This window comes from Theobroma cacao, chromosome 3 (assembly GCF_000208745.1).
Source record: "Theobroma cacao cultivar B97-61/B2 chromosome 3, Criollo_cocoa_genome_V2, whole genome shotgun sequence".
In the NCBI taxonomy this organism is placed as follows: domain Eukaryota; kingdom Viridiplantae; phylum Streptophyta; class Magnoliopsida; order Malvales; family Malvaceae; genus Theobroma; species Theobroma cacao.
The window spans coordinates 31,433,531-31,460,077 of NC_030852.1; the positions used below are offsets into that span (position 1 = coordinate 31,433,531).

The window sequence follows — 26,547 nt, forward strand, 5'->3', positions numbered from 1 at the left end:
AAGTTTGCAGAAAATGTAGTCAGTTCATCAAGTTGCTGTGTGTACAGCTATCCTATATCATTTAGTAATACAATTAATTTGTCCTCTTGTATCTATCAAGACCGGTGAAGTTTTAGTATTGATGCTTAGCAAATTTTAAACAACATATGCTTTAAGGAGTATATATTGCACATCAAAGAATTTGATCGAGGAATATAACTAAATTTATAATATTTAATTGACAAAGACTCTAGGCTCTTATCTCTTTGCATACTTGAATAATAAATTTATTTATTTTATTAATAAAATTAGAAATATTATATATATATATATATGTACACACGCAAAAATTTAGAAAAGTAAATATGATACAAACTTAACATTTTATATGTTCGTACTTCTTACTGCATAGAGTAAGTTGAGAATTAATGTCAGAACAGCAAGTCCAAATTTTTGAACTACTCATCCATGGCTACACGAAAAGCTGCTTTTTCATTACGTCTTAGATGAACTTATTTTGTGGCTGCAAGAAAACTTTGTAAGGTAGAATAATATATAATAAAAAAGACAAAGGGGACGAAGTATACACATAGTATCTCAAAATATTGGGGATTGCCGGTAAGGCATCTTTTCTCTTCTCGAGTAACAGAAAAAATGGAGTTGATGTGTCAAAATCCTATGGCATGCCCACTGACGCAATCTGGTTAAATTCCAAACAATTTTTTTTTCTAGTTGGCTTCGTACCTCTGTTCGGTTAGCATTGGGAAGAGATCGAGTCATTACCCCGTAGGTCATAGCTCATTCTACAGACTCCCAAACTAGTATAAATTTGGATCAGATTGGTGTTGAAACCCAGTTATACAAGCCCAGTACCTGATGCCTAAATATACAAATTAGGCCCATCATCGTGTTGTGGATCCTATCTGTTGCAAAATAAAACGTGAAAGAACTGGATGAATTCTATTAGAGTGTAATAATTCTGATTCAATGTGACAGGTAGCGGGTTGGATGCAATGAACAGTTGCATTGAGATTACAGTTTGGCCCTTGCTTGATCCAAAAGTAACGCCAAACCAACCACAGCGAGTTGGATTTGGTCCATGTGGATGCGGATGTGACAATGAACCGCTGAGATTGAGGTAGAAAACAACGGTAGATTTTGGCTACGGGTCAAGCTAGGTTGAGTTTAGTTGGTCTCCAGTTCAGCTGCAAGGCTACAGCAAATCTACTCAATGCTGGTTTGGGATTCGGATGCGTCACTGCCTAGTTCCCAGATTTTGTTCTAGAAAAAGAAAAAAGAAGGCATGAAAAAAAAATGAAAAACAATAAAAAAAAAGAAACAAAAATGATTATATGGAGACTCACAAATATTTCAAGTACGAATGTGTCCTTGTAGATTCTGTACTGTGAACTGAAAGTACGGGAAAGTCTCTCCCCTCAGTTCTGTTCAGTTGCTGAGCTGAACCTTTCTGAGTCAAAAACTAGAACTCTAATGAGAGATCTTTGCCTCCATTCAGACAACAGCAAAACAAACCCACCCTTTATTTGTCTCTTATTGTTCCTTGATGATTTTGTTCGCTAGCCATACGCTGCCTGATGGCTCTCTTGTCTTTGCAGCCAAATAACCCAAAGCGCATGAAAGGTCAGTGCTTCCATCCTTCACTTTCTTTCTATTTGTTTTTTTCTAGACCCTGTTTTATTGGTTGTAGAGAATGATTTTAGCAATATTATGATCGTTATGGTTTCCTTTTTGTTGAGCTCTTGAATCTCTTAAACTTTTGTGGATAGTGCAACCTTGTGAGGTGAAAATATGAGAAGCCTCGATCATTTTTTTTTTAATCTTTTTTTGAGATTCTTAGATGATATATGAGATGTTGTTGATTCAAGCCTTTCTACAAGATCATCGTTTAATGTTACATTACCTCTAAATTTGGTGGGTTCTTGTGCAAATTTAGAAAGATGCCTTTAATTGCTGTTTCATTTGTAGAAATCCGAATGTCAGTTTCCCTGCTAGAGTATTGCAGAGTTTAGGGTGTGATCTATTTTCTTGTTTTAGAGTTAAACTGATGGTTTTTTTTCCCCCTTCTTATATGAGAAAGGAGGAAATTTAATTAATTGAAAACTGACAATGATGGCAAATGGAGTAGAATTTTTAATTTACTGGTGGAGTCCTTTAGTGTCACTCATTGCTGAAAGTGTAATCTGTAAAGAAGTTTCTCAAAGCAATGACTGATTAGTAGGAGTTGGAAGTGTTCATTGTTGATATTGATATATTGAACTGGTGCTGTCAATTGTTTGAAAGAGGGACAATTACCATGGCTTGCATCAAGCTTGTCATATGCTTATTTATTCCAGTGGAGTTGTGAATTTTTGTTCATTATCATGATAAAAAAGTCACCTTGAATGGCACGAGGGAGGAGAGATAGAAAAGATGCTTCTCTATGCAACTAGCAACAGCAATATACATATATATATATATATTTTGCACTCCTCATATCTCATTTTATCTGACTATAACTTGTTATGTTTTTTAGAAGTTTGGGCATAAGTAATCCTGGTTCGAATATAGAGGCTTATACATGAGAATTTTGTCTAATTACCAATTATTAGAAATTAATGACATCACTTGTTTATCTGATACTATCCCCAAGATTGCTAGGTGTGTTGTGGAAACTTACAATCAAACTATAGATGGGTTTTGGGAAATGATGGACTTGTAGATTGTTTTGAATTTCTAACTTATGGTTTATATCCATTTTTAAGAGATCTAATATTTGGGTATCCAACATACGCATTGCAAGATGAGCTTGTTAGAATTTCTTAGATATCCCTGCTCTCTTTCAGTAAATTTGTTAGTCAATTTTCCTTGGTATCCCAAGAAAAGGAGGGAAGAGAAGAGGCAAAGTAGTGTTTTCCCCATTGAGGGGAACATGATATTACGTATATTTTCATCTATTAGTCTGTTTTATAAGTTTAAAGGTTTTAGATATAGGCTACGAGCCATCGTCAGAGAAATCATGCGTGAGAAAATGGAAAGAAGATTGAGAAATGTGGAAATTCCTTTAATGAACTTTAAGATTATGTTTGAGCTAGCCTACAAGTTCAGGTAAAATGGTGTGAACTGTAAAGTCTTAATTACTAAGATGCATTGGTCATATAAATGTGGATACCTTAATCGGTTTTAGTTTTCGAAATCATAGTCTGTCTGAAAGTTTTTTGGTAGTTATACACCCATATGGAGGCACTTATTAGATGAAAAAAAAAAGACTTAGTTTTTGAAGTGCCAAGTTGGATACAAGGAATGTGCCTATTTTTCATATTTCATTCCTTTTTAACATTGTGCAAGTGCATCTTTTGTCTTTGATAATTGTCCAGTTTATCTTCAAGTGCTTTCTGAGATTGTAGAAATTTGTGAAGGACTTCCAGCAGGATAGTTTTAAAGGGTTGGGATTTGGCTTGCACTTTAGCTTGTAAAGTGTATTTCTTGCCATTTGCCAATGACTTACTGGAGTTTATTGTTGGTTGTTTTACAATTTAGGGCGTTTGAATTCTGTAGTTGATAGGGTTTGGAGAGTGTGAATTTGGTGTTACTCTGAAGGTGTTAAGTCAGCTTCAACCTGTCTACGCTCAATGATCAAATATCTATTTGCATCTATTTGTGGTAATGTGTTTAATAAATTACAGAGATTTTTCTGGAAGTATGCATTAGGGTGGATCCGAAGTCGATATGAAACAGCAGGTGGGAAGGGATGGTGCTAAAAAAAAGTAGTGGAAAGAGAATTAGTTGTGGTTCATGTCTTAATGTGCATGGTACTATTGAAATTTACAGTTTCATAAGCTTATTTCCAGGTAGATGCCCAGATTTTCTTCTTTATCTCTAATAGCTTCCTTATTATGGTCTTTTTCTGTTTTATTCTTTCTTTTTAATTACTTGGACCCTCAACTATCTTCTAAATTGTTACTAGAACCAAAACCTCTGGGATAAAACAAGATAACTAACCCATTTAAGATTAGTATTTTCTCTTTAATGCCTTCTCATTCCTAAGTTTGCATAATTTACAGTTATAATACTAGCTTTTGGAGATTCCATGCTGTTCTAGTGTCATAACAAGCCTGTTAAGATATTTATTAATGAATCTATTTTCAAGGGGAAGCCATCTTTCATGAATTTCATGAACGTTTGATATCGCATTGTTCTTGGTTTACCCTAGTGCTCTACAATCTATTTCATTCTGCTATATCTAAGGTTTCTTTGGGTAGCATCAGATTTCCTCAGATGTGCATATTTTATTGCAGTTTTAGCACTTTCTAGAAATCAAGCCTGTGTGTGATTGGTGTTTTTGCTTTTTCGCTATTTGTCTTTGATATTTTTTCCTATTTCTAACTTTTTGCTTGTAATTCATTTTTTGCAAAAATATAAAAATAAAAAGTGAAAGTATTAGCTAAATGTAAATTTAAAAACAAATAATTAGTCGGGGGAATTTCAATGTAAGAATTTTTTTTTTCAAGCAGCTAGCTATAGCGCCTATCGTACAGAAGTTAAATTTTAAGCACCAATATTGCAGAAAATTTCCTCTCTAATATTAATGTTACTGGAGGTGCCCAATGATTTCAATATAGGGCTTTAAAGATCTTGAATGCATCTTCATTTTCCTTGGTTTCTGGGGCTTCCATGCAACTTTGTCAATAACTCAATGTTTTAATGAAATTATTAGAACTTCAGGAAACACAAGAACCTCGTACTAACTATTTGGAGGGCAGCTAAAAATCGGTTATCATTTCCCTATGTGCGCTTTGAAAATGCTCAGTAAGAGCAATTCGAGTCTCTATGAGGATGGAAGAGTCATGAACTCTGAATTATCATTTAGCTGGCCAGGAAGGCTTGAGCTTTGATGGTCCATTGTAAGCCGCGAACCAGTACATACATTTGGGCTTTTTAAGGTGAAGTTGTCCCTATCTGACTGACAGTGGACCAAATCCGCAACCAGACCAAGTCCTCGAACTTCGTTCTAGAGAACCGAACAAGCCATGCAAAACCTAAATACACTGAAATGTTAACCAACCGCAAAGTCTGATGTAGCACAGATGTATGTATCTGGTATGGCATTGAACATTGTGTATGAGTTACTTGTAGCAAATTTCGTAGATAAAATTGTGGTGTATCGCATGATCAAGATCGTTTTTGCCGCTAAAAGCAATGTGAAACTTTCTCGGGCAATAAAGAAAGAATAGTTGATGATGGTTCAACCCAGGATTTCAGTTACAACCCTCTGATCTTGGTAGCCTGGTAGATGGACCAAAAACAATTTGTTTTGAAAAAGCTGCTAGCACATTGGGCTGAGTGCATGACATTGAGGGGAAATGTTGGTCAAAAAGAATGTCATGAAGAAGAATTACTGTCCAAAGAGTCGGGTACAGAAGTTAGGAATGAATGGATTGAAAGAGCAGATGATATTAGCTCACAATCATAGCTGATACTTGTTGCATACTTGCATTTATTTCATAGTCATTTTTGTTGATTAATTATTTGTCATGCTGATGCATATTCAACCTAGCTTCCTCATATGATCCGGCCCGCACTCAATTCGTTTATCTTATCTCTATTTTGTTCACCTCTGTCAAGGCATCCTCAGCTTGTAAACCTTAGCATATAGCAAGTCAATCTTTCTTAGTGGCAGACCTCTCTCTCTCTCGCTTCGCATATGTTGGCACACGAGGAGCAGCCCTGGTTGACCTGAGGGAATTAACAAGGGTAATGCTCAATGAGCCTTGTGTTTGGAGTCCATAACAAGTTTGAGGGCGTTGGCACCGGCCACCCACCAACTGTGCCAGCAATACTGAGAGATGGAGAATCAATGCGTAGTGAGGAAAAGAGCGCTTCTCACGGCTCGTCACTCTCCACCCACTCTTGGCACCATGTACCCCAGCTTGCATTTGCATATGCTTTCCGCTCCTCAAAAGGAGGCCTCTTATTTGGACTCTTTTGGCTCCATTAACTATGCTTTCTTTTGCTTTACCTCCATTTCCCTATTATTATATTCTCTTAATTAATATATAATCTTTCTGGTTAAGACTTTTGTAGTCGTCTTTATTTGAGTTTAATATTGGGAAACGGTTCCTGTTCCATTCATGAAAAGTCTTAATTATCTCTTGGAAGAAACCCAATTGAATAAAGCTTCGAGGGGTTCATATTAAAAAAATTAACAGAAAAGCTATGGAAATGGTGTCGTCATTATCAGTGGCACAATATTCGCCCTCTCTCTCCATTGATCTTTCTTTTGTAGCTAAGGACATGTTTTATTGAGATTAATGATGGGTTTTGATCAATTCTTAAAAGTTATACAGCAATGGAAATGCTTTTCTTCAAGAGGCCGGGGGTCTGGACCGAGGTGCTTCTGTTTCTGTCTACCTGGCTAATCCCAGCCAAGTGATTTCTATCCCTGACTGGTGCTTCTTTTACCTTTCATAGTTACTGCCTCTGCACTACTATACGATTTTCCATCCTAAACCCAAACTGTAAACCTCTGACGACAAGGAAATTGGTTATTGGAAGCATCTTATTTGCATTAGTCCACAAACAGATGAGATTCAAACCAAAGCATAAAGATAGAATCCTATTTATGGACTTAATCATGGTAATTGGCGTAAGAGGAAAGAAGACGAGATTGTAAAAATCTTCTATCTTTGGACGTCTCCTGAGGAATTTTTTACATAATTTTAAGTCAGGTATTTAAATTTATATGATCAATAAAAAATTTTAAATTTTAAATTACTAATAGAAACAAACGGTGAAAAGGATATAAAATGAGACACTAAATTGTCGTATTGGATTAATATTTTTATTTATTGAAATGTAACTATCTTCCAGAGGTTGAGGAAACACTAGAAGATAGATTTGATCAGTGCATCGTTCACACCGGAGAGGTCATTTAATTGCAATTATGGTCCTAATAAATTGCTAAAATTAGGATTTAATTATCAGAAAGTGCAAAATGGATCCTGAAGCAGAGGGGACCCCAGCAGATCTGAAATGTAAGAGCTGCAAAAAACTGGTTGTCACGTGGGAGCGTGGAAGGAATAAGGCCCCCCGAAACCCAAAACGCACATGGGATCGCTTTGATGTTTGGGCCTCTTCATTGACACGTGCTCAAGAGGGTCACGTGGCAAACTTTGAGTGATGACTTTTGGACCTTTTCATGACTCCTAATATTTTATATGCTCCGATCCTCCATTGTAATTGCCTCCCCATCTTCCTATCTTTGATCTAAATTGATTTTTCTCTTAATTTTCTTGGTCAATAAATGATGGTTAACCATTTCAAGCTTTTCTTAGTGCCATTATATAACCCATGATGTTCAGATTTTAGTCTTTTTATATATTATTTCATATGTATTGTAATAATGACTCGTTATTTGTCAAAAATTAAATAAAACATTCGATTGTCAAATTATTTATAAATTTATTATTTATTATATTTATATCATTTGCTTGTTATCCAACAATCCAACTATTTGAACAAAATGATATTGTTACTCATTTTAGGAAAACAAAAATTGTTGGGCAGATTGTCGAGTGGACGGGATCGTAGTTTTATTAGTTTGCCTTTGATCATTTCTAAGATTTTACGGATCCTCTTGGTAGCGTGAGGGAAATAAGGGAGTATTTAATTGCATTCATGTCAAATCGAAGGCCACTTTCGACACCATGCATCCACCTATTAGTAGGGAATTAAAGGGAGAATTTCAAGGAAAGAGAACAAATTAAAGGGATCTGTATAATCTTTTAATATAAATTCATGAAGTGCCGAACTCAAAAGCACAAAAGTTGAATAATTCTTGAAAAGATAATATTTAACAAATTAATTTTGTTTTAATAGTTATCATATGCAATCATCATCAATAGTAGGCTGACTTGAATAAGAGATGGAAAACAATCACATAACCAAACTTCTTTAATTTTATTTGTTTGTTTTCTTTATAGATGGGCAAACTACTTAATTTAAGAAAAGTTATCCATTTTCTTCAACCTTCTTGCCTTAAATTTAGGAAAACAAATCATTACTATGAACTTTGCTACTTGATAAATTTAACATTATCAGGTTGTTGTGGCCTTGTGGGCATATCTTTACGACATCATTATTGATTATGTTATTTACTCGAGTTTGATTACTCTAATTAATTTCATCTGATCTTGTAATCACTTGGTGTTAAGGCTGTCCAAAGAAATGATAATGGCAAATGTGTTTTGCAGCAGATAAACTTTGATATGTCTAGATATTTCTCAAAAATAATAAACTAGGGATGTTCTCATGCCAAATATGAGGAAGGAAATTAAAGTGGTAGGGGGTAGAAATTCTTACTAGAAACAAACCGAATTTGATTAATTTCTATATCCATTTGGATAAACACGAGCTTAAGCTATGGGTAATTGTGCAAAGCTGACCTAAAAGCGAGGGTAATAGCTTGAAGAAGTGCATAGGCGTATCCTGCATTCTAAGGGAAAACATGCATTGAAGCAAGCAATGTTTGCTTTGATACACAAAAGCTGCTGCATCCGTGAAGAGATAAACAGTAAGCTCATCATGCGCCAAGTCCAAATAAAAGCACTCATTTCTCTATTCCAGCCCCCTCAACCGCAACATCACATTTGCTGTGTCTCTTAGTTAGGACCCTGATAAAATTATGTCTTCTTAACAAGCTGACAGGCAGTTTTTTATGGGGGGAACGTTTGTCAATAAAAGGAAAGGTTTCTTAAGATTAAATTCTCTGTATCATTCTTATTTAATTACATGCTATATATTTAGCATGTTTTAAGAATGTGGCAAAACATTGGACGAGGAGACAATGGTTGATTTAAGTTATTAATTTCCTTAATTCCACAGCTAAAAAAATTAAATTAAATTGCCTTGATTTCTTGACCATATCTTAAATACAAGTTTTTCTTCCGTTGTACGAACAGATAACCAGACGTTTTTAAAAGTAATGCAAGTGGACAAGATAGAGCCCACCCCAGTCCACGCAAAATGATAATAAAACGACAATGAAGTCTTAATCATCCACGTGGTTCCCTCATGCTCATAGTGTTGCACCCATGATTTTTTTTTTCACCTTTTTAACTTTTCCTTTTTGATTAATAAACATTTTAAACACCATGGAATCTATGGGCTAATGGGTTTGTTTATGCAGATTATTTTATTAAGTGTAGGGCCTTTTTTGAAAGCTACAAAGGAATTAATATTAAACTATGATTGATTGAATAATAGATATGCTGTTTTACAAGTTGGCTTTAGTGAAGCATTTTTCAAAAAGATGGTTTGGATGGGTTATTGTGTTTTGTCAAAATGATGCTGATGATGTGTTTAATTTCAAGTCTTTCAAAAGCAATACAGCTAATATGATTTACAATGGGAATTGTTTGCTCAGACAGATTAAAGCTATAGTTTCCCCTTTTGGCTTGATCCTTTCTGGCCTTGCAATCTTGGTATCATATGGCCTCCAAATTCCATAACATAATCAGTTTTTACTACTCCAGATTTCTGAATATGAATGTGTGTTTTGATAGAAAAAACAGTAAGCAATTTTCCATTTCACTGTATAATGATAGAAACAGTGTCATATCATGATGGTTAATGCCTCCCAATTGACCCAAAGAAGGAGAGTCATAAAAGAGACAAGACAGATTCCAATAGTATAATTTTGCCACAACTTGGGAAATGTGGAGAATTCTCTTAGGAGTTTTTTGTGACTGATCAATAATTATAAGTTGGAAAAGTTGTAGGAAATTCTAGTACCTAAATGAGATCTTGGATTTCTGTTAAGGTCTTAGGTACTTTTAAGTTCAATCAAAATGAAATGACCCTATCAAAATTTAAGGATTTAACTAAAGTTACATAACTTTTCTGTGTCATATAAAGTGCAAAAGTAGATGATAAGAGTCCATGGTTGTTAAGAATGTAATTGAGTTATATATATATATTTATCCAGTCCATGCTTCCTAAAAAATGTCTTCCACTTGCTTGCTGGTTAAGCATTTGGAAAAAGAAAAGCAGTATCATAGTTTGATGAAATAGCAAGCTTCACAGATGATTGTGTAGGTGGTCAGTTGTAACACCCTCTATGATGTAAAAGAAATGGAACCCATGAATTGACATCAAAGGCTCTTCCATAGAAATGTGAAGCAGAGAGAGGAAAATCCAAGTAGAAATTCCCTCACCCCCCAAATTATATATGAAACAATGGGAGGAAAAGCATATGCAACATCACTAAAATTGACCTTATTCACACGTTTTATTTTGTTAATAAGATGGGGAAAATAAAAAACATATAAACATATATATGAAGATTAACAACCCCCCCCCCCCTCTCTCTCTCTCTCTGTTTATCCTAATCTATATACTGTACAAACTCCAAATCAAATATATGTATACATGTGGACCTTACATTCATCAAGCAACATGATTTCCCCCCAGAAACATCCCATGCCATGTGATAGAGGCAAAAATGAAATGAAGAAGAAATTAAACAAGATAAATTTAAATACACTATAGGAACCAAAAAAATATCAGGATAAATGAAAATAATCAATCGTTTCAAATCATAGTGTAAAATCAGAATTGGAGCGATTTACTGACAAATCATTGTATCTTTGTTATTTGTACTCTAGAGTCCAAGACACTATCATTGATACCTTTTACTTATATTTAATCACTTCTCACTAATTAAATGTCCTAAGTCAAAAAAAAATTTTATATCATTAAAAAAAATCTTAGTATTCTACAATATCTAGTGAAGATTTACTGAGATCCAACATTGTTTGCTGAAAATTCAAATTGCTTATTTATAATGATAGGCATCACATCCTTCATTTTCAGTGTGATAATATTTCATAAAACAACCTTTTTGGAAACCCAGGACATAGTTTAATATTTGACCTCAAAATTGTAATAATTAATGATCTGTTATGTTCTTTTGTTCAAAATTAATATACACTAAAACCAAATGAGGCTGTTCCCTTGTATGGTAGAGTCTTTATTTATTTCATATGTATAATATTCTTTTTTGATGAAAGAGAGAATTATTAAACTAACATATATAGTAATTATATTAATTGAATTTAACTTATAATAAGAAAAAGAGAATGTTACTTTGTAGTAGAAAGATCCAATAGGGTCTGCAGATTTTTTTTTTAAATTTTCTAATATATATTATACTTTCTCTTTACAAACCTTAAGGAAGGACGTGCTCATCGTATAATGATTGGACAAGAAAATTTATCCGAGGATTAGGCTTTTTCATTTATATATCCCAATCTTTCCTAATCAAAATAATAAAAAAAAACATATTAAAAATCAGAGAAAGTAGCTAGTATTTTTTTAATCCTTGAAACTCCACCACTAATCAATACCTAAGGAAACAGTTCTTCAACATTTCATTATATCTTTCTGTTTGATCTTAAGCAAAATAAATAAACATGTTGAAACTGTTCACTTTGTTAAGTCTTGATTATTTAAATGAAGGTAGTTAAATTTTGAAATCAGTGATTAAAAGATTCATTCACACTTTGTGCTTTTTTGTGAACCATAAAGACCAAAAACCTCACGACCGTCGAAGATTGTCATCATAATTAAGAAGAAGAAGAAGAAGCAAAAAATTTTCCATGTGAATTGCATACATTAATTAAGCTGATATTTGGTAACAAGGTTGTGTGATCATGGATTATTAAATTAATCAAGTTGAATTAAAGAAACAAAAACTAGCGGGACCTCGGATTTAAGCATAGATTAGGGAAGTTAATTACTCGTTTCAAGTCCGAAGACGCAGTCTAATTGGCTGACGTAGATGTTTTCATTGAGATTACCTAAAAGATATTGTTAATTTTTTTTATTTCAAAAGATGACAAATTAGCGCACGAACTTAAACTCCATGCCAGCACTTCCTTGGAAGAATCATACGAAGCCTAGTGGTCTCAATTATTTGAGGTGGTCAATTTGGGACGAAGACAACTATGATTGATCTTTCCATAGTCGCATCTCGCAGCCCAAAGTTTACCATCTTAAAATGAAAAGAGAATGAAGATTCCCCAGTAAATGTCAAAATTAATGTTGTTCTTTGACCTATTGTAGTAGCCCCAAGCGATGCACATCAGATTATTTTTTTGTCTTGATGATACCTATTCGTAGGATTACAAATTGAATGCATTGATTTCCTTGTGATGAAATTATGAAAAGCAACAAAGGAGAGCTTGTCAGTCATAGGAGGCCTTAGGCTTTCAGAGAGAAGAGTTTGATCCCTCCTATTGACCAAAATTTGGATTCGCTTGGAATTCAAGCTTGAAGTAATTGACTAAAAATTGCATTTAATGTCGTGGTTCGATAACAAGAAATTCATAATCTATGGCACATCGTTTTATTATGAGTTACAAAAGCATGTTTTGGACAAGTAGGAGTTATTTCAAACCAAAAGAATAGCCAGCTATCGTACTATCCAATATCTAATCCAAGTTTAATAGAAAGAACTACAAGCTGCAGGTTCAGTGGAATAGTCCAAGAGACGAACAAGAATGCTGGGAAACCCCCCATGCAACGCAAGAGCAGCTCACGGCATCTCTCACGGGCTGCAGCCCGTGAATATAGGAAGATGTCCATCGTATTTTTCAGAGCCTAGCCAATGGTAATTCGTTGACACTTTTTTGCCTTTGGTGTTGTGTTGTTTTGAGAAAGAGAAAAAGAGGGAGGAGAAAAAGCCAAAAGGACTTGGCTTGGTTCCTTGATTTGACCCGATCCGTCCTTGGAAGATCCACCAACTCTGCTTCCCAAATCCCTCAATGTCTCCATCACATGTCAAAAAACCTCTCTTTCCTCACCTTGTTTCTTTTGAAGGTTCTTTAGCCCTCTCGTGGGTTTGGCTTTTGTGATTCAAAAAGTCATACTACACGCACTCGCCCAACCTCTGAGACTACAGATTTTAGGGTGAAGGAGAAGTTTGATGTGGAGACTAATCAGGAACTGAAGCTCAGCTCTGCTCTGCTCTGGGGACCGAGAATTCGGGGGGCGGGAGAAGAGGAAAGGAGAGGAGAGGGTGCACTTTTCTAGGATTCGAAAGGATAAGGTTCTTGCTATGCCTTTTTCTTTCTTGCCAAAGCAACCTAGGTAGAAAGAAATTACTTGCTACCTGCTCAGGACAGGAATATCAGACTTGTCAATGACATTTATTAATTTCTTCCACGCACTCATTACTCGCGTGTCTATCAATCCTCCTCTATACTCCAAACCACCACCACAGCTTTTATTTTTGTTTTCCTAATTACAGGGGTAACCTTAATTTTGTCCGATTAAAGAAATTATATTTTAATCTTATATTTTGATTAACGAAATAAAAAGGGTTTTTTTAAAGATAGTAAACATTATTCCTTGACAATAATCTGCTGTTTAAATAGTTTTATGAATATTGTAATAAACCAACGCTTGTTACTAGTATAAATTATGAAAAAATTGGTATATTTTTTCTTTGGCTTTTGGGTTTTGTTACTATAAATGCGAGTGACAATTTAATGGTAGAAAGAGTGGTGCAGAAAGGGCCAGCAGCAAGCAAGCAAGGTGAAAAAAATGGTGGGGCAGGTGATTGCAGGGCTATTGGCTTTCGTTTCTTACAGTCCCCCCGGAATTCAAGGGGAAGAAAAAATTTTTTTGAAAGAAAGAGAGAGCAATTCCCGATGAAAGTGACAGCTGCCTCGTGGCCGACAGCTATACGGTGGCCTTTCCCTGCGTTTTGACTTGGGACACCGGCCGCACGTGATCTCCCCTTGAACAAAACTTACACTGTGCAACTTGTTCCCACCCCTCACACACTCTCCAGACTCCACCCAGGAAGAGAGAGAAGGTGGCGATCAGTTTTTACTCATGAAGACAAAGACAGCTAGCCCCAGCTTTAAACCACCTAACTCGCTTTCCTTGGCCTCTCCTCTCTTCCTGTTACTAGGTAGCTTCCTTGGTCTTTGGCCACTGACCACTGACCACTGACCACCCCGACTGATCGAATTACATGCCCTGTTGCTGCGCATTGTGATCACAAAATCTCTCATTCCTGAACCCGTCCTTCACCTCTCTCTTTACCTGTCCCTCAAATCTCCTCATTGGTTTTTGCAAACATCTTAAACCCCCCATATAATTTTATATTTCTCAATGATCATATTTTTACTTACTAAATTAAGTTTTTACAACAGTATTGAAATTAGGGTCACCTTACAAATTTTGACCATTGAAATCAATTTAGGTACACAATTTGTAACCAAACCCAAATCGGGACGTCAAGTCCAATGTGCCACTTGCACTTTGAAAGTGTTAATCTTACAATTGGTGCATCTTAGAATTTTTTAAATTTGGTGGTCCTTGTTTATTTTGTTTAGAAGGGAAATGTTGCCAAGTCTTAATTAAGCGATTAATTTATTCCAAGGGAGAAACCCTAGCCTTTCAAATTTGCATAGACTTTGGACTTTTATTTAACTATAAAAACAGTTTGAAACTATTGCTTTCTTTCTTTCTTTCTTTCTTTTACGCTCTGGATTCTATCGGTTGGAAACAGCTTAAAGAATGGGCATGGTTTCTTTCCCCAGTTCACAACCTCGTACCACTGTTTTCCACTACAATTTAAGCTTTGTCCGAGGAACTCTGTGGCCTGTACCTCACGACTATTAACTACCACACATAGTCTGTGTTTTTTTTTATTTTTTATTTTTCATTACAAGAATGGAAAAAAAATATATACCCCATGCATGAGAAGAAATACTAGCAGATTTTTTAAAATAATTAATCAGATTATTCTATTAATATAAATAAATTTTGTATCTAATGTAACTTAGTATAATTAAAAAAATTGTTAATTTGATAAAAATAAAATGAAATTATATACAAATTTTTTATCATGTTGAAAAACAATTTTGTTTAGATTACATAATAATAAATAATTTTTTATCAATTTTTGTAGTATTTCAATCTCAGAATTTAAATTCAAAACCTTTAAATTAAAATCTCAAACTGGGTTGAAAAATTTTGGCAGATATTTAAATTTAAGTCTCAAGCACTCTACTCTTGTTAAAAAAAGAGAAAGAAATCACATTCAATAATTGATTTCCCATGTTCATGTGTGACCCCGGTCAACTAATTTGAAGATAGATAACGATGAACTTCAACCAATAATCAAAGCCCAATTTTTTCAGCTTTGGCAGGTGAGTATAATTTCCAACAAAATGACAAGATCTTCCATTGAAATACAAGTACAAAAGTCTATGGCTTCCTACACCACATATCTTATCCCCAGTTATTTTTTGTCTTTATTTTTTTGGAAGGGCCAATCTTAGCCTTGGGTTAAGTTAGCCTGACATGTTGCTATTTGCAAGTCAAATAAATTTTAAATTGGCAAACCCCCCTCCCCAAATTCACCTACTTTAGAACTATACCTTTGAATAAATTAAACACTCTTCATTTACTGGTCAATCTTGGTGTCTTATTGAATCATCATAATTAAAGGTATTCAAATCAAATTACAGTCCAGTAAGATAATGAACTTATTGTTAAACGGACACATCGTTCCATTAAATAATTTTCATATTTTAGAAATGAGTTTATAATTCTCTTATAATTAATATGCGTGTGTATATATAGATATAAAATAAATATAAAATAATCATTTCAAGAACATTTAAAAGGACTGTACAAAATTACTCTATAAAGAAATAGTACGACAAGGTATATAAACCCTAGAGTCTGCGTCGAGGTTACGTGGATCCAAGAGTTGGATTTGACGTTAGTGATTCGTGTGCCAAAACCTTGTTCTCTTTCTTTCTTTCTTTCCTGGGGTCCTTTGAAAGTACTAAGAAACAACTGTAACAAGCAAGAAACCTTCACCGGCTACCTTTACTCTCCTTTGATCTCAATGTGATCGTAACGCGCCTTAAGTAGGGGTTCTTCCCAGAAATCCCAATTCCTTTTAATTTAGTGTCCTATAATAACTAAATGTTAAACCAAGGTTGTTGCCATACATTTATTTAAGTTTACATTTATTCTAACTTCTTGTTTTCCCACCAATAACTGTAGACAAATATTTCTTTATACAATCTTGTATCTTTTAATTGTTAAAAGGAAAATAACAAAAGTGTGTTGAGATTGTTTTATATCAATCAAAAAAAATTTTGGGTGGAAATTAATTTTTTATACCCTATGTATAATTAATTAAGTTAAAAAAATAAATTATTACATTAAAATATCATTTATCTCAAAAATATTTTACCCTTCTTATGTAAAAATTCAAATATGAAATTTTCAAAGAGGTTTGAACACGGAAGGACTACTCATATTTTCATAATTTCTTTGATAGTGGATATGAGGGTTATGATGATCTTTGAAAGGAATATGGTTTTGTGAACATTGAACAAGTAGGAAGAAGAAAAAAATTGTTCACCTATCAACTTTAGTCTCTCCTAGAAGTGTGCATGAGCAACTTTATTGTAGTAGCATTTTTTTATTTCTTATGTTAGATATATATATATTGTTGTAATGCTGGCTTAACTAATTAATTAATTAATCTTTCAACAACAACAATGGTAATTAAACAATCAATTCATTAGTACAAAGTATGTTTGGGAGGATAAATAAATATATATATATATATATATATATATATATATATGTTTCAGTTATTTAAGAACTCATTTTTAGTCTAGAACTTTTTGAGACTAAGAAATCGACAATGATTGTTTTCATGTATAAATTGCTGCTAACATAATAAAAAATTCTAAAAAAATAAATAGTATAAACAACAATAATTTTTTTTATTTATTTTAACTCTTGATGATGGACGTGATGGTACGGACATACACCTTAAACCCCACTGCCTATTCTCTTGCTCCCTCTTTTTCCCAACCCAATATTATAAAAAAGACAGAACTCTTTCCAAATTTAAGATAGATATTGATAAAAGTAAACAAAAATGTCTAGAGATATCTCTGAATCAACAGAAACAATTTGAAAACGGGAAAAGCAGAAAGAAAGGTTAATGGTATTATATATAATATATATTACTATCATTACAACAAATTTGATTTAAGATTATACATTTTTAAAATATGCAATTAAAATATTTTTAGTAATACTTTTTGTATATTTTTTACAAAATTTTTATAAATTTAATTACATTATATGAATTTTTAACAGCATTATAAATAAAATATAATTATAAAAATAACTTACATTAATAAAGATTGTACTCTTGATATTACTACTAAATTAATGTGAACAAAGTGTAACTACAATTTAAAATAGCTACGATTTTTAAAATTTTACAAAATAAAATGATATGTCATCCAAAAAAATATAATTAAAGTCAAATTAGAATTTATTTTAGTGGACGTTAATCATATACAAACAAAACATAAGGGGAAAATTTTTGTCAAGCATCCTAGCTAGCAAGCTTATACTCTTGGTTTAAAAAATGGGTAGATAGAGAAATCCTTAGTGGGCTTTTGGCACTGGCCTAGCTAATAAGTACATATTTTTCATGAAGAGAAAAAGAAATAGTTAAAAAGCTTTGCAAAGGCCAAATTAATTACCATTATTCTACTCAAAGAAAGAAAAAATTGCCACCTAAAGTAGTTTAAGAAGAGACTTTTGTCAAATAAAGGGAATTAATTTAGTCAAATATGTACATTGGTAAATTTCAACGCCTCCAAATGACCTCGTGGTTTGAATGGGAATATGAACACTTTCTTTTATTTTAGATATAATATATAAAAGATATGTACTTTGCTTCAAACCAAGAAAATTTCTTTCTTTTCTTTCTTTGTTGATTGACTTGTACATGTTTCCCATATGGAGTTAGGTAAGTGTGGTCTAGTGAAATTTAGTAACTCATGCAAGAAAATAAAAAATCCCTATGTTGGGAGCCTTTTAGACTTTTACACGCTTGCAAATGCCGCCTTCTTTGCTTTGTAGCTTTGCCTCTTGAACACCAAAAGCAAATTTTCCAAACAAAATTGCTCACTCTTCCCATTGGACACATGATTGCTGTGGAAGCTGATCAATGTAATTTGTTGGAGACCATATGCTAATGCAACCAATTAAATGCATGCATTTTGTTTTATTCTAGCTTTACCCTTTTAAAACTATGGAAGCTTTTTTTCTTTTCTTATCCAATGGTTCAACTATGGAATGAAGTAACCCTTAAATATTGGCTTTCTGATTTTGTTAAATTATTCTTATTATAGCACCATTCTTATATAGAAGCTAAATCATGTTGTGTATAAATTATATAAAAAAACCATTTATAATTATAAATTTTACATTATAAACAAAATATTTTACAAATTAATTACTTTATTTGACTCATAAGTCACTTGAATCAAAAACTAATTATAACTTGACTTATATAGTTATCAACTATGACCAGTCCCATATCAAAAAAGAAGGTCCTTTCTCTTCTTCTCATTTTTTTATATATATATAACAACAAGATACAGTTTGTTATTAGCAAGTTAACAAGTTGCAAAGCCAACAAACAAAATAATCGAAAGTGGTTTACCATTTATGAATGTGATATAATATATAATAATGTTCACTGACTTATATATATACATATATATATATATATATATATTTGTTTCCTAATAATTAAATTTTTATTTGTGTGGTGCTATATATATACAAAGGGAAAATGATACACCAAATTTAACTCATGTCTTCCTATGTTGTATTAAGATTGGCAATCTATAAACGTCAAATATTTAATTTATTGAGCAACTTATACTGAATAAATAAGGGTCTTATCAATTGCACAATTATTTAAGTAAAGCATTTAATTAAATTTGTAGTTTAATTATGTTATATATGCATTCTTGAACAGGTGGTCAGGTATCCAATGTAGACGAGAGATTTAAATAATCTTTGTTAATAAACATTAATCTATTCTATAATTTCAAATTAAAAGAAAAAAAAAACAAAGAGATCAATGGATCAGGCGTCTCTGCAAATGGTTCTTTGGCTTTATGGAATATATAAGCCACGCCCATGATTTAATCAGGCATTGGATTGGAAAACTGATTAATGATCTTAATTTGTTATTGTTGAAAAATATAGAATAATATAGATAACAAAGTATGAAACCCTAATCTCTAAGAAGAAAAACCTAACTGCCTGGTCAGACCACCATTACAGTTCCAAAGGTGTCATGGCAATTGGTTAGGCTTTCACTTTCAAGGGCTGCTCAGCATGAGCTTGCACCTCTCCTTGTACCTAAGAGGCGAAAAGAAAAATTAATTAAAGATTTATAGGACATACTAGTAATTAATTAATTAATTAGCAGCAAATAGTATATATTTAAACCCAAATCAACCAGCAGTTGTATTAAATTTGGGTCAATCTTTTTCATTTTATTGGTCATATGTAGTTTCCTTGAAATGGAAGATAAGAGATTGTCAACAAATTAATCATCTACTATTAAATTCTAGCTCTTAACTCCTCAACTTTTGTCGTCTTATGGAATTAGCATAATCCAGCAATTAATTATAGAATACTTTAATATGAAAGTGACAAATTAAAATTCATGAGAGAGGGTTATAATTTATGTGATAAATAAGCATTAGTTTCACTATATATAAAAGCAATATAAAATTTAACAATAAAAGACTATCTAAAAAAGAACGCAACTGAATTTTCCCTTTAAGGAGGAACAAACTGAAGTCAATTACCAATTGATAAAAGGCATTGAATTTAGTAATTGCAAACGAGATGCATGCGAATTAATATCTGATATTTGATAGTATAAAATTATGATACAAATTGAGCAAAGCAAGGGGCAGTGACGGCTAGGAGGAGGAGAATGCCGTCCAGGGAGTGGGAGGAGGCGACAAAAATGGCACCCAGGCGCCGCAGCACCATTGCCCACTTGCCCCCATTGGTTTTTTTTTTCTATCTAACTTTTGTGTAATTGTGCCTCTTTCTCTCTTCTTAACCCATACTTTGGTCAACTTGTATAGTGCTAACCATGGTTAAGATTTCTTCCTTGCCATCAAAGTCCAAACCCCCATGACCAACATCTATCATCTAACCCCACCCACACAATCCCCTCCCCAGTCTAGGGTTCATTTGCTCAAATGTTCTTATCATTAGATCACACCATCATAAGAAACAACCACCCTTACTCACTCTTTCTGCCGCGTGACCCTCCCACCATCCAATCCAATAACAAAATCAAGCACTTAATTACTAAAATATATACTATATACATATATATATATTTCTTCATCTTCTTCAAAAAATTCTCCCCAAGCTCTGGAATTCTTATCCAAAACCAAAACCATTTTGTCTTCAGCATCAAGTTATTTCTTTAATTAAAGGACTTCTCCACTTATAAAAAAAGGGAGGTCATGAATATATGTATAATATAGAATGGAAACTTGGGTAGTATATATTTAAAACATTCATTTGTTTTTTATGTGTGTTTTCTTTTTAATTTCTTAATTAGTTTTCACGGTAACATGATAATTAATGTAGAAGAAATCCTTTTAGGAAGAACAAAAGCTTCTTTGAAGTAGTAGGAATATTTTTCTTTTTATTTTTCTCTATTTGGTCACTCATTTCTTGATCTATAGACGATTTAATTTAATAATACAATTTAATTTTGTTTACATATATACGTACGCACACTGAATGTTTTGAAGTACACGCTCCGAAAATTGAGAATGGGCTTGGCATCCACCAGCCTGTGTCTCAAAAAATAGGAAAAGCAAATAAAAAAATTTCCCAACCAATTATTATTTTATGTATATATTTAAACTTTTTGGGGGTGAGAAATGACTGCGTTTTTTTTTTAGAGACTTTGTCCCCTCTCCGTCCTCTTCTTCTTCCCCTTCCTCTTCCCTTTCCTGTCCCTGCACTCGATCTCCCCTCTTGTTGTTGGTTTTCTTTAAAAAAACAAAAAGGAAAACCCTTTCTTCGCCTCTATTCAAATCTTTTATTTCTTTCTAGTCCCGGAGGGAGACCTTGCCTTTCCCTTTCTTTTTCCTCTTCTTTATAATTTCCCCTTAAAATAAACAAACCCCCATAAACAGTTTTTAATCTACACTTAATTTATATAAGTATATATAATTTTTTTTTAATTTTTATTTTTAATCCTTTGTTTTTCCTTGTTTTCTGTTGTCCTTTGATGCTGGCATGGCCGGTCTTGATTTAGGCACTGCTTCTCGCTACGTTCACCAGCTTCACAGACCCGACCTTCACCTCCAACACCAACCTGAACCTGAAGACCACGAAGCTTCGCACAACCGTGTTGGTGGTGGAGGAGGTGGTTCTCAGTATGGCTCAGCTGACCATCAACAAGACGATGGCTCTCACCATGCTCTGGACCTAGTCAACGCAGGCAACTCAGGCCCAGGTGACCTTGTAGCCCGCAGGCCAAGAGGCCGTCCTCCAGGTTCCAAAAACAAACCGAAGCCTCCAGTCATCATCACAAGGGAGAGTGCAAACACGCTCCGAGCTCACATTCTTGAAGTTGGGAACGGCTGCGATGTGTTTGACTGTGTTGCGAACTACGCTCGGAGAAGGCAAAGAGGAATCTGTATACTGAGTGGGAGTGGTACGGTGACCAACGTGAGCATTAGGCAACCGGCTGCAGCTGGAGCTATAGTTACTCTTCATGGCAGATTTGAAATATTATCACTTTCAGGTTCATTTTTGCCACCACCAGCTCCTCCAGGTGCCACCAGTTTGACAATCTTTTTGGCTGGTGGACAAGGCCAGGTTGTAGGAGGAAGTGTGGTTGGGGAACTGATGGCGGCAGGACCCGTTATTGTCATAGCTGCATCCTTTACAAATGTAGCCTACGAGAGGCTGCCCTTGGATGAAGATGAACAGTTGCAGATGCAAAGTGGAGGCGGCGGCAGCGGAGGTGGAGGAGGAAATAACATGTTTGCTGATGGGGGAGCTGGCGCAGGGGGGTTGCCTTTCTTCAATTTGCCGCTCAATATGCCTCCCAATGTCCAGTTACCGGTTGAAGGATGGCCAGGAAACTCAGGTGGTAGGCCTCCGTTTTGAGAGATTTGGGTGGAATGTGATCTATGGATGGAAAATTCAAGCTCTGTTGAGAAGCAGTTTGCATTGATGGAAACGGGATTCTTGGATCATAAAGGTCAGGAAATTTATGGACTAGTTATCGTCATCATCATCATGATCATGCTTCTTCTTCCTCTTCCACTTCCACTTCTTCTGATGTTGATGTTAATTTTAGGGTTTTTTTTTCTTTAATCCTTGTTTTAGTTCTTCTTTTTCTTCTTTCTTTCCTTTTTTTTTTGGATTTTTCGACTCTATGATTTCTGGAAATAGTCCCTCCTGTTCATGGTGAAACGACTTTCTTCTTCTCTATAAGAAATGGTTTGATGATGTATTAACCTTTGTTGGATAATATCAGTCACTGAATTTCAGTGTTACTAACAGATCAACTAGGGTTTTCCTTTTTCGTTTTCCTGTCTTTAATTTTCATCTTTTAAGTTTGCATCACATCAGTCTTTCATCCCCTACATGGACCAACACATACTATTCTTGTCATCCTTGTTTACAACAGTTTCTCCTCAAGACTTAACAAAGTAGTAAAAGGCTTCCAAAGCAAATCTTGTAGAAGTCTTGGTAACATGGGATTGTGTTTTCTTGCATTGTTTTCAGGAGAGAATAAATAAAACAGTATAAAATATAATTAAGAGCAAGGGTTTCATCGCTGGGGGATTCTTCTTGTTCGGATGGTGCCTGACCCAACATGAGTTTTTGCATTGATGTTCAAGCTAACTTTCTTGATATCTAGTTCTCTTGGGAATAAGCTCCTTCCTATATATATATATATATATATATATTTTTTTTTTTTTTTCTATCAGATGAAATTCTTCTCTTCTAAAATCTTTTTGAATTAAACCAAAACATAACCAAAAATCTAAGCACCCTCTCCATTAACAAGTACTAAACTGCTCCTTTATAAACCAATTATTGTTTCAAAAACAAGCTTCCATTAATAACTCCATGAACAAGATGGTAACAGAAGCCTTTTTCTGGTCACATAATTAGAGATGGAGTCTTATTAGCTTAGGTGATCAAAATTTATATGTAGTTGAGCCAAGAGTCATTCATATATACATTCAGCTTGAAACACTATTGCTTTGTGGCTGTCTACTCAGATTCCAGTACTTCTGTTTCTGATAATTTTGGAAACCCATTTGGGGTGGGAGTGTGCACTATAAGAATCAAAATGGTGTCCTTAAATCTTTCAACACCCTCCTTAGAATTCCCTAAAGATCAGCCTTGGCTTAGTTTCCAGGGAGAACCAAAAGAAACACAACATATAGTATCTCTCCCTCTCCTTATCAATGGGATGGATGACAAATTTATGTCCTCACAAACAAATATTATAGATATTATTTTATCTTAATTATTATATAATTTCTTAAACATTGTTTTTGCTTTAATAAGTAAGTCTCTAAATAAATAGTTGTATACTTAAATTATTATAAGTAATAATGTCAAAATGTTTTGAACTCATGGGGCACTCTTTAATTATAAAGGTCGTCTATGTTAAATATCTTAATTAAAGCAAGTGTCTCTGTATATATTCAAATATTCTTTTCGGTGTTGGTACAGTTGGGCAATGGTTTAAAAATGAAGAACAGTACTCTTACATGGAAAAGGATATATTAACTTATTTAGGCTTTTCCGTCTGCACATACTTGATTTTAGAGACTTTCTTCCACCAACAGTCCTCTCCATTCATAGCATTGGCAGCTATGCATGCTCCCAAATCCTATAACCTTTGTTTAGTTTTTACTTAAATACCATCAATGCATATTTTTTTTAACTATTAATTATAAGAGTTAGGCATTTTCCATAAGATCATCCTCCATCTGACTGATAGGATTAAAGTTTACATGGTTCAATCAGAAGATTGAATTTCCTGTTTATAAAGATAGCGATACAATGATTTAACAAATGTTATGACATAGATACCTCATGCGAAAGAAATTGGCCGTAAAAGCTTTTTCTGATTGCATATTTTGATCAAATAATGGTCTTGTTTATCCATCTTGATGCTGATTCCTTTCTTGCTTACGATTACAGCCTCTTCAAAATCAATCCTTCCACGCTTCATTAAGAAATAACATAAGCCATGATCTTCATTAGTTCAGTTAGGTATTCTATCAATAGTGCACTTAAATAATATATATTTTGTAAAAAATTATTGTCAATGACTGAATCTATTCTCCACTTTGAATCCTTATACCAAGGTTCCTTTATGCAGAAAGAAAATGCTTGCCTTGCGCCAATTATCAACATTGCTGAAACAGATTATTCTCATTGTGCTTTGTCTTAAGATAGAATTGTATTTTAGTCTCTTTGGTACTAAAGAACTTTAGTTCTGGAAGATGCCCATTTTATTCCCGGGGGGTTTTTGTTTCGTTTTGATTAGTCCGTTGTTTGAACTAAACACTAATATCTTACAAGTTGAATACACATACCCAAGAGTTAACGCAGTTCATGAACCATTCCTTGCATGATATAATATATACTTTTGGTTTTGATATATTTAGAAGTGTTCCCAAAGTATTTCATCTAGCAAAATTTCTGAGAGTATTGAAAGCAAAAGCAAACTAATTGCACAAAAAGAAAAAAACAGAAGCAAATTTACATGCTCTACAGCTTAATTAGCGATCATGGTAACCTTGGAGTGAATGGAAATGCTATAATTTTGTTATATTTATGTTAATTGTCTTCTAAACTTATCCATACATATACATATATATATATATATATATATATATATATATATATATATATATATAACCATTTTTAGCATTAGATGCATCTAACTAAACCCGTATTTATTACTTCACTTCTTCCATCTTGGTTTTTGGGATCGAGATCAAAAAATACAACCCCTTAATTTAAAAGCTATAGGTGTACTATACTACTTAATAACAATACTAATTATGTACCAAATTAAAAAAAAGAGAGTAATTATATATATATATATACATAAATTACAATAAGATTGTCTATTCTTCATAATTTAGTCAAGAGAATTCTACAATTCTTGATTAATTTGATTATTTACTTTTGGTGATGTATATAGAATTTCCATCATTAAGTTTCTTTCTTATTTGAATTTTTTTTTTAAAATTTAAGCAAATCAAATTTGATTTGTGCTTGTAGTTAGTTATCCTCCATCCAATTCTAATAGCGTCAAGAAGTGGCATAACAAGAGAAACATTTATGCCTTCTTACGTTGTATATGTATGATACCTTAAATTACTGACAAGAATAAATGGAAGGTGAGACTTATAGTTCTTTGTGATAAGAAAATGAAAACAAACAAAATTCCCCTAGACATGATTGGTATAACATTGTACAATTAACATAAGCAGCAGTGTTTTATGTCATAGTCAAATTAACCAGATTTGGGTCGATAAAATCATTGTCAATTTGTTTAGATAATTAAGTATAGAAAGTAAACCAAAGTTTTTTTTTTTGGATAAATCAAAATAGGAAGATGCCAAGAAAAAAAAATCTTTTAATTGCTTAAATGGTTAAGTCATGCTTGATATATAGATTTTCATTAACTGAGCTTATTAGTATTGAGTAAAATTGGGTCGAAACCGAAATAACCAACCGGCGATAGGGATGAAGATGATGATGTAGAGAAAGCAAAGAACAAAATGATGATGAAATGACTTTGAGAAGCTTGCTGAATAGTAGTTAGAAGCTGAAGATGAAGATCTTAGCACACCAAGATGAATAAAATAGTGCAAGTGTGGTGGAACAATTATGAGCAAAACCTGGTTTTCCAAACAAGAGCTGACCAAGTCATATGTACACTAATACATATTAAATATCAAATCATGCCTAGGCTTTACAACATTTGATTCTAAGCTGTCACCTTTCTGGATAATCAAAATTTTTTATTCTCACAAGAAAAAAACCTTGTTTGTTTTCTATTCATTTTAATTTAATCAACTCTCAACCCCCAATAAACAATTATCGATTAGGGCTAAGCCTCATTTCCAAGAAGTAGCTTGTTTTCTGGCTCCCAACGACAGTGATCATAGGGTAGACGACAACGATGATGACAACGTACCACGGAGAGTCCCCTTTCTTGACCCCAAATTTGGGTTCGGTTTATTGAATAACATTGATTAATGATGCTAAAAAAATGCATAAATATAGTAATTGACAAATCAAATTCATGATGAACATTTAATATTAAAATATTATTCTTCATCCGAACCACGACAGGAAAATGAAATTAAGATTGATATACTAAGAAATGATGGTGTCCCTAACAACAAATCAACAGTGCTTATAAATTCCAAAGTGTATCATGATTACCATTGACTAAAAGCAATTAGCAATTATGTAAATCCTAAGCAAAAAAAGTCAGCATTTTAATCAAATATCCTGGCCTTCTTTCTTTGATGTTGGAAAAGTAGGAGAATTTTGTGTTGTGCATTGAAAGAAAAATTGCACAGCAAACCAGCTTTGGGTCATTCATGC

General features: G+C 33.6%; 1 protein-coding gene and 1 long non-coding RNA gene across 2 annotated transcripts; both read left to right on the top strand.

The window, feature by feature from the left end:
• Positions 982 to 6,046, top strand: LOC18606052. Its single transcript, XR_001926925.1, has 2 exons — positions 982 to 1,620; positions 5,602 to 6,046. It is a non-coding gene; the product is annotated as an uncharacterized LOC18606052 (long non-coding RNA).
• Positions 21,165 to 22,358, top strand: LOC18606054 (AT-hook motif nuclear-localized protein 23). Its single transcript, XM_007039457.2, has one exon. It carries the CDS (start codon positions 21,178 to 21,180, stop codon positions 22,054 to 22,056), a length of 879 nt encoding a protein of 292 aa, XP_007039519.1. The 5' UTR covers positions 21,165 to 21,177; the 3' UTR covers positions 22,057 to 22,358.

Coding starts and splice junctions, on each gene's coding strand:
- LOC18606054 (XM_007039457.2), top strand. CDS start 21,178: ATGGCCGGTCTTGATTTAGGCACTGCTTCTCGCTACGTTCACCAGCTT.